General features: G+C 39.4%; 1 protein-coding gene across 1 annotated transcript in view; it reads right to left on the reverse strand.

Annotated features, from left to right (window-relative positions):
• Positions 1-9110, reverse strand: part of TMX4 (thioredoxin related transmembrane protein 4) — a 110451-nt gene extending 101341 nt beyond the window's left edge. Inside the window, exon 1 of the mRNA XM_072634429.1 lies at positions 8771-9110. Within this exon, the coding sequence (XP_072490530.1) occupies positions 8771-8973 (203 nt within the window). The 5' untranslated portion in view covers positions 8974-9110. The remainder of the gene's footprint in view (positions 1-8770) is intronic.
• Between the last annotated feature and the right edge of the window lie 20 nt (positions 9111-9130).

Genomic DNA, 9130 nt, shown 5'->3' on the forward strand with positions numbered 1-9130 from the left:
CTTTTACACTGACTCATGAAATACTTTTATTTTTAGGAGAAGTTTTAAACAAATGAGGGAAATAAATTACTTAAATCTAGATTCATATATTCCCCCCAAAAGTATAAATCAAATGCTTCTATTCCATAATAGATTTTTCTTTTCCTATCTTAGTACCAACTTGACTGATCTTTTTGAATACATTTTTCCTTTTCTCTCTCTCTCATCCTTTTTTAAAAGCTGATGAAAGAATATCTAAGGCAACCAATTTTCCCTGAGAATTTAGTTTGATCATATCATTCAGAATCATTTACCACAATTATTTTGAGAAATGCTCAATTTTTCTATGATTCATCAAACAAAATGAAATCCAGTTATTAAAGAAGCTCTGCTAAAGCTGCAGGGCAATTCTTCCTTTTTCTAAACAAGGCCTCTTTGATGGAACATTTGTATCAAAAAGATGTAAACTATGAGATAGGATCTGTTATTTTATAATAAGACACAGTTATCAGTAAAATGCCTTGGGAGAATAGTAACTGGCAATGCTGAAAATTCATGATAAAAATGGTGGCAAGGCAAAAAAAACCAAATTCAGCTTTGAAATGGGATGTCTGAAGGATGGAAAGTCATGATGCTGAGCAGCTTTATAAAACACAAAGGTGTTCTTGACACAGGCTCAAGCTAACATTAGAATGATTACACGTACCTCTGTCAACAAAAGGAGTGAACTTTAACAATACATTTTCTTATAAGAAACTTTATCATGAGATAAAATTCAGAAGAGAATTAAATGAATTCTAGTATATTTCTTCTTCAATATACATGGGGACTGAATATTCCTTTTCACTTTCACTGCCAAGGGAAGTAGACTTCATAGCTTTTCTAGTGGGGAGTAAGGCACATTCACCTTTGTCTAAACAATTCCCTTACTAATGATGCTGAGATTGTACAGGGCATAGCCTAGGTTCTAGACTTTCCCATTTGCACTTATCAGGTCATTTGAGTATTGTAACTACAGCTCATTCCTTAGATAAGAAATCTCACCAACAGGCTTCCACCCCCCAATACCAACTCAGAAGTGAGTAGAGAGAATTTGTCTCATTTCCCTCAAGTATCCAGGCTGTAATTGTTAAAGGGACGATGTATTCCATGTTTGTCCGTTGTCCACTAACATCTAAACTTGTTCGTAACAATAACAGCTTTATGTCAGGTTATCTGTGCTGTATAGGTCCCAAAGACAAGGAAAGTGAATCAATCAATACAGAGGTTCTAAATGTAAGCAAATGAAAGCTTCCTAGGAGGACTTAAAGTTAAAGCAATAAGACCAAACGATCAAGATATTATTGTTGGTTGCCAGAAAAATGCTCAAAGAATAACAATGAAAGAAAATGAAGATAAGAAGAAGATGTGGAGGTTTCATGCCCCCCCATACGATTTTTACGTTAGTTACTACCAGTACTATGGGCAAAAGGGATGATGCTTTAAGGTCTGTGTTGTGCAAAGTGGTTAGTTAGCATAAGTGAACCTCCTGTTCATTTTGATTCCTTTTTTAAAAAATACAGGCATGCGGAAATTAAGCTACTTAGGTTAGTGACTTGATTTTCCCCCTGGGAAAGAAACAGAAATATACATAAGCTTTGTGCCTTATTACACATTTTTCTGATTTAGAAGAAACAAAGCTGTCTTCCCAGGGTTTCTGCCAACCACTGATGTCATTTGTGATTTAAAAAATAAAATCAAAACAAGTTTCTGAAACAGTCAAAAGTTAGAAAACAAGTGAATGAAGAAGGATGATGAGAAACAATGAGGATGATACAGGCATGTGCATACACATACATAGCCCAAGGAAAAAACCATTAAAAATGTTTTTGAGAATACGTATTTTTCCACTGAGATGAAAGACAGAACAACACAGTAGCAACATTTCACATTAGAAGGTCACTGAAGTGCACAAAAGCTGAAATGAGAGGATTGAAAAGAAAAAAATGAATGAATAGGAGGACATGAAAGGATCCATGAAAAAAAACTGTTTGAAACAGGACTATAGTAATGGTAAAAACACATGTATAGAAACTGTTATCAATAAGAAAAGAAAAGCTGCAGAACACAATAGTGAATGATAAAAATATATTTTAAGTATATTGCTTTTTTACTGACTTTTCTCTTTAACAATTATTCTGTAGAAAACTCAAATAAGATTGTTAACAATACTGATTGATGACTAGCTAGAAAAATACAGAAAGAAAAATCAGATGTTTTCAGAAACTATTACATCAAGAGCTGCTAATTATGCTGAGTTTCCTAAGAATCAATTAACTGACTAATGGTGACAATCACTAATTGCATTTGGCATTTTTAATGGAAAAGAATATTTAAGGAGGAGGTAGGTACTATTATTTTTTTCTTTGTATTCACAAACACTTTTACTAAAATTATTTCATGTGCCCAAAATGTAAACCTACAGACTACAATATTGTTTCATGGCCCACTGACAGACCTATTTTTGTCATCCACAGTTTTCTTTCATAAAGGGGGAAACATAGGCTAAGGTAAAGACAACCAAAAAACACCAGGCTTATCGCTAATCAAGTCAAGGCATGTGAGATAGAATAAGAGTAAAGAAGATTTTTTTTTTATAAGTATTTAGCAAAATGCAGTGGCTCTGAAGTATATTTCAAAGAAATACTATGTTCAAGTTTAAAATATAATTAAGCATTTGACCTTGTCATGATTCAAAACATAATCTTAATATTAACTGTTCCAAATTTTTACTGTTTTTATTTTTTTTTTTTTTAGCATTAAAGAATACTTCCCCTGGCAACATAAAGGTATTGATGTAATAGAAAATGATCCCTTTCTTACCTTTTCTTTCATCAAGCATGTACAAGTGTAGGATACAGAATAAATTCCAGAATGACTTCACTGTATAAGCACTGGATAAAAAAATGTTTCTCAACTGCTACTTGATAGAATTCTTAACATATAAAACTATTATTGTTTCAGTTTATGTCAGTACCTGGCATGAGGCTTCAGCTTGACTTAATGAAATTTTAAATCTCTAAATTTCCTAAGTGGGAAGTGACCTCTTTAGCTGTAGCCTACTGGATAGTCAATTAACTTCAATAATACTGAATACTCCAAACAAATTATCTCCTCTTTTGTAGGCAGAAAAAGAAAGGCAAGTGTGAAGGGGGGCATAAATTAGTACCTTTGAACAACACAATCTGCTAAAATACTCCTCTTTCCAGGGACATGATACTGAACGTTCTGCTATTTTAGCCAAAGTGAATTTTATGTTTTTCCTGCCAATCTACATTCTTAAATTCTAAAAGCGAAGGTCCCAAATAAACTATTTCAACCAATGTTCCAGTTCCTCATCTTCATTAGAACTAACTATATGGGTGGAAGGTGATGTAACCAGAGTGCTTTGGCCACTTGTACAAGCTTATGACACCTTAACCCCATGCTGATAGCCAGCTAGGGTTCAGTGAATACTTGTTAAATTGATTCACTGTATAACAGAACTAGGTGCTTCAATATTTCAAAAGAACTATGATTTTTTTGGGAAGGTATCTCTCCTACCTGGGCAAAGATCTCATCATCCTCCCAGACCTTGGTGGAAAGCCTTCTAAGGATAATAACCCTTTCTGAACTTAGCTAAATTTCAGATACAGGTCTGAGGTAAGATACAATTTTTTGTTAAGCCTGTACTTGAAGGTTCTTTGGCTTACATATGTCCCACCAAAGTCTGTATTAGTCTTTCAGAACCCTCAGTCACATCAGTATCACCATAAGATAAAGAACTGGGACTTTAGTGGATATTTAATGTAGTTTTTACAAAATAATAATTCTTGGCTTACTATGCTTTTTCAAACTTGAAAAAAGCATACCTTTACACTAACTACATTATTTTTATTTGTGACTATAGTTAGGATGTGTTCTGCTCTAGAAAGTTTTGCCACTGCAATGTCACCGTGAACTCTGACAGTAGCTTCATACTGAAATTAATTCTAAGGATTTAAAATGATAGAAGACTGAGAATTCTGTAATACAGCCCCAACTCCTTCAGATTTCATCTGTATGTATGTACATATTTTTTCCTCTTTACTGATAAGCAGAATTGATTATAGTGATTAAGCACTGATTCTTGACACACTGAATGACAAGGTCTGCAATCTAGAAGTCTAATGATTTTTTTCTCCATCACGCATTTCAGCATTCCTATTAAGATGTTTGTTCTGCCTATGTTTCGGCTCTGGCTTCATTGTGCATAAACATATCCAGGTCTCTCTCATCCTAAACAAGCAAACAAAACAATTACTACTACTAAATTTGCCCTTATCAACTCCAGGCTACTATCACTCCCTTTCAGAGCCAAACTCCTAGAAAAAAAAAAAAACAACCTTCATTTCTTCTCATCTAGCTCAACTCAGACTACTCTATTCTGCATTTAAACCTTTCCTATAAAGGTTGGCCTCTTCTTAGTCTTTATCCTTTTAACCCCTATGAAGAGACTCTTCATTCTGGATGGATACTTTTCTAAAGATTTTCTTGACACTGCTCTGGCCACCTATGTGGCCACTCCTTCTCCTAGACCAACTTCCCTATTTCAGTAGAGAGTACTATCATTTTTTCAATGCCAGTTCCAGAGCCAACCAGGCTCTGGAACAATTTAACCTGCAAGTTTCAGTCTCTGTCAACCCTGTATCCACTTAGTTGCCAAGTCTCTTCAATGTTACTTCCACATCAGTTCTCACATTCATCCCTTCCTATCTCTTTCAATGACTACCACTCTAAATTAGGTTCTCATTATCTCTTACCCATACTATAACAATGGCCTCATGATTCCTCTCCTTATATTCAGTCTCATTCCTTTCCAATTCATCATCCATACAACTTTCAATTTAATATTCCTAAAGCACAGGTCTGGAAGAAGTTTAAGGGCATCCTTCATGGCCTTTTGGTTAAAATATAAAATCTTAAAATCCTATTTAAAACCTCTACAATATGGCTTCAAGCTGTTTTTCTAGCCTTAATGCTTCTTCTCTCCTTGTATTCCATGCCCCAATCAAATTGGACCATTAACTCTTCCCCATATTATGACATTCCATCTCTCACTTCCATGACTTTGTATAGGTTCCTCGGATCTGAAGTGTTCTCTGTCCTCATCTCTGCCTCTTCCTTCCTTTAAAACATGATCTGTATGTCATCTGCAGCAAGAGGCCTTGCCTGACTCCCCCAAATGTTGGTATTGTCTTCCTCTTGAGATCATTCAGTATAACTTCGTATTTACCTGAGTCAATCCACAAACTTTATTCAGTGCCTATTCGACATCATCTGCCACTATTCTAACTTATCAGCATAAATATAAGAAAAAAGTGAAGGTTGGTACCCTCCAGGAATTAAAAAGCTATTGGAGGAGATAACAAGTACATATGTAGGTACGTAGAAAATAAAACGTTCCAAAAGTCCTAGCGTGGTTTGAAGCTATTCAATTGCACTAAGACTTTGGGGACACCCTAAATAAATGTCATTTTTACTTACAATTCATATTCCTCTAGTAGAATATAATTGTGCACCCCCAGACTGCAAAGATATGTATGTGTTTATTTCTTATCTTCCTCACAGTTCAAAAAATATGAAAGATCACATTGGTACTCTTAACAAAAATAGGCCAAAAAAAAACCCCAATCCTATCTCAAAATATATGCTTACTTTCTCTTCATAAAATTATTATGAAGATAATCTCTACACACACTAAAGAAGATCAGATGCCTTTGGAAAGCTGCTGAATAGCTTCCCGTAATCCCTAACTACCTGCTGCATGTAAAAACTTGTATCTTTAACCCCAATATTCTCCAAGATAACCTGAGTTGAGCCTTGAAAATAATTAGGGGTTCTAACAGAGGTGATAGGATCATAATATAATAGATCTGAAATAGCATCAGTCACTAGAAATCTTCAGGTCCAACCATTTTACAAATGAGGAAAATGAGGCATTTAAAGTTTAAGTCACTTGTCCATAGTCTTACAACCAGTAAATGGGAGGCAAGATTTGAATTCAGGTCTTCCTTACTCTAAATCCAATGCGCTATTACAACACACCAAGCACGGGGGAAACTTGTACAAAAAGCAGATGATGTCATATGAAGGAAACTTCAAATAGGTCATTCTGGTTGGTAATATAAATAGGAGAAAGATGTAATCAGCCTGGAAAGCCAGGCAAGAGCTTAATTTCAACTCCCAAAGAAACTCTCTAGTGGTCTCTCCCCTCTCCCCACACCTGTGAGTTTTCCCCCTTTAGACTGTAAGTTTTTTGTGGAAAAGGATTGCCATTCTTTTTCTCATTTGTTATCTCCAGCCCTTACTATAGTACCTGGCTGTAGTAGAAGCTTAATAAATGTTTGTTTAACTGAACTGAGTGTAAAGGGCTTTAAAAAATACCAGACAGAGATGATAGGTACCCACTAAGTGTCAAAGTCAGACCTTTGCAAAGAGAAAACTCAGGGAGGCTATTAAGGTGATAGAAGCCTGAATTATGGTGGTGGCCACTGAGTGGAAGAAAAGGGTGCATATAACAGATTTATATTTTTGATGTCCATTAAAATGCTAAAATAGAAAAAGGTAAGTCCAGTATGTGGACTAGATCCTTTACAAAGGATTTACCAGAAAAAAATGTATACAAGCACTACATAGGAAGAGAAGATAGTTGGGCTATAATTCCTACTGTTCAGGGGAGTACACGGCAGTGAAAACATGGATACATTCAAACATATGTAAGTATTAAAATTCTCCATTGTCAAATACTGAGGTATTTGGACCCTAAATAGTCCAGGGGTAGGGAACCTACTTGGCCCTCTAGGTCCTCAACTGAAGCCCTTTGCAGTTTTGCCCTCCAGAAAAAGAAAAAATCGTGTTCATCTTCAAATCAGTTATCAAATATGAACTGAACACGTTACATTCAACCCTTCATTAGTCTCCCTCATCTGGCATTACTTCTCATTCCTTGCTGGATAATGCTTTTGTCCCCTTTGCCCAATAATCCCAGCAGAGGTTCATGAAGCTTTTCATATATCTATGAACTTGTCTGTGCATTCTGTCAGGACATTCATTACCTCAACTAGAAAGATCCTCTCACCTCACATTATATAAATTACCTGCCTTCCTCAAGACCGAAACAGAAAACTTTTCAAATCCTATCTTCAGGAAATATTCCCATTTTTAAAAAAAAACTATCAACATTTCAACTCCATGTTCAAAGACTCACCAAGGTCTTTTCCTAACATGCCCATCCCATACAGTCAATAACATTTAAATTTATTAAGCGCCTGCTATGTGCCAAGCACTGTGTGTGGTATTACTAGGAATTAAATTAAGTACATCACACTGATTAGTATATTACCCAGATGAACCTGTCAGAAACATGAGGACAAACATTCAGCATGATATTGACACGTGTATGTTACCCTGTCTCTTCCCAAGTCTTCGAAGACTGAGGCTTTGGTACAACATGTTCCTACTTAAGACCAAGCTCCGGAACGGCCTTTAGAGTAACTAATCCAGCTCCGTTGTACAAAAGAAGTCAAGGAATTTGCCCAAGGTAGTGAGAGAGCTATAAAAAGTTACATTAATAATAATTCTGCACAGTTTACAAAGCACTTTCATAATAAGAAAAATGATACGTAATAAAAAAAACCTGGACCATTTTACAGATGAAGAAACTAAGGTTTTTCTCACGCCCAAATCAGCGCTTTATCCATGACGTCATGAGAACCTACACAAAGAGCCCGCACGTGCTGCTCTCCCAATCGCCCAGCTTGGCATAGCCCTTTCTGACCTCCTTTCCCAGGACAGTGATACAGTTCCCAAGTCCAGGCATCGGAGGATCACTGATGATGACCTTAGAAGTCATCTAATTCAGTGGTAAAGGGAAAAGAAAAAAGGAATTCCTGAGAGATCGTGACTTAATGGTAGTGAATGATTCCAACCCAGCTCCTCCGACACGCAATTAAAACCAAATAAAGGCTCTTCCCTCGCTACTCTGCTGGCTGTAGAGGCCAATGTGCACCTGCGGGGAGTCCCATCCTCAACCCCCCCACATACACACACACTGGAGGGACTTCCAGTCTTAGCTGGGCTGCACACCCTAACTTCGGCGCCTCTCCTCGCTTCCCCCGGGCTCTAAGAAGTAAAAGGAACATTTGAAAAACCACGCAAATGTGGCCTCTCTTCCATCCCCCGGAACACCACGCGCCGATCCACAAGAGAAGTCATAACCTGTTCCAAATCCACAGCCTCCTCCCCAGCTTATCAAAACCTAAGGCCCCGTTTCTCCTTTTCCCAGAAATCCCATCTTCTTCTAAGCCCGTTCTAAAGCGCGAGGGACTCCCCCTCCCCCTGACCCTCCCCCGTCCCTTAGACAAGCTCTTTTCCCAGAAGCCCTCATTCCCCTCTGGTGCAGGGAATACCTCCCCCTTTCTCTCCAAAAGGGAGCTCAGCAGGGGGGCCTACATACTTCCTCCCGAGAGGGGCGGGGGTAGGGGGCTCGTCCGGCGCGAGCTCTCAAAAGGCGCATGCGCCCCCACTCGGCGCTCAGAGCCGGAGCGCGAGCGCCGCAGGTTGGGCGCATTGCGGGTTTGGGGGGAAGCAACGTAGAGAAAGGGGGGGGGGGGGTCTCTAACGGGGATCTTGGGGGGAGCCCACCAAGGCGGCCTCGCCCGAACAGCGGCTGGGGGGGTGGGGGTGGGGCCAACGGCAGACCGGACAGGAGACAAGGCAGGGGATAACTTACAATTTCAGCATCCACTCCCCTTCCAGCACCAGGGTCCAGTTGGAGGAGGTCATAGCTCGGACCCGGCTCTGCTCCTCCCGGCCCGCCGCCGCCGCCGCCGGAGGGGGCCCGGCCAGCGCCATCGCCGCGGCCACGGCCACAACCGCGACCCCGAGGCCTGGGGCCCCAGGCCCCCGGGCCTCCCTGGCGCTTGGGCCGGCCATGTTGGAAGGCAGGAAGTGAAGCGGAGGCTGGCTCTGCGGCGGGGAGGGGGGCGGGCTCCGGCTTTCTTTCCCTCCCCCCGCTCACCTCCTCAGGCCCCCACCCTTTTCGTTTTTTAAGGTGGTCTGGAGAGATTCCCGAATTCCCCAGCCTCTACAC

The sequence above is a fragment of the Notamacropus eugenii genome, chromosome 1 (genome assembly GCF_028372415.1).
Source record: "Notamacropus eugenii isolate mMacEug1 chromosome 1, mMacEug1.pri_v2, whole genome shotgun sequence".
Taxonomy (NCBI): Eukaryota; Metazoa; Chordata; class Mammalia; order Diprotodontia; family Macropodidae; genus Notamacropus; species Notamacropus eugenii.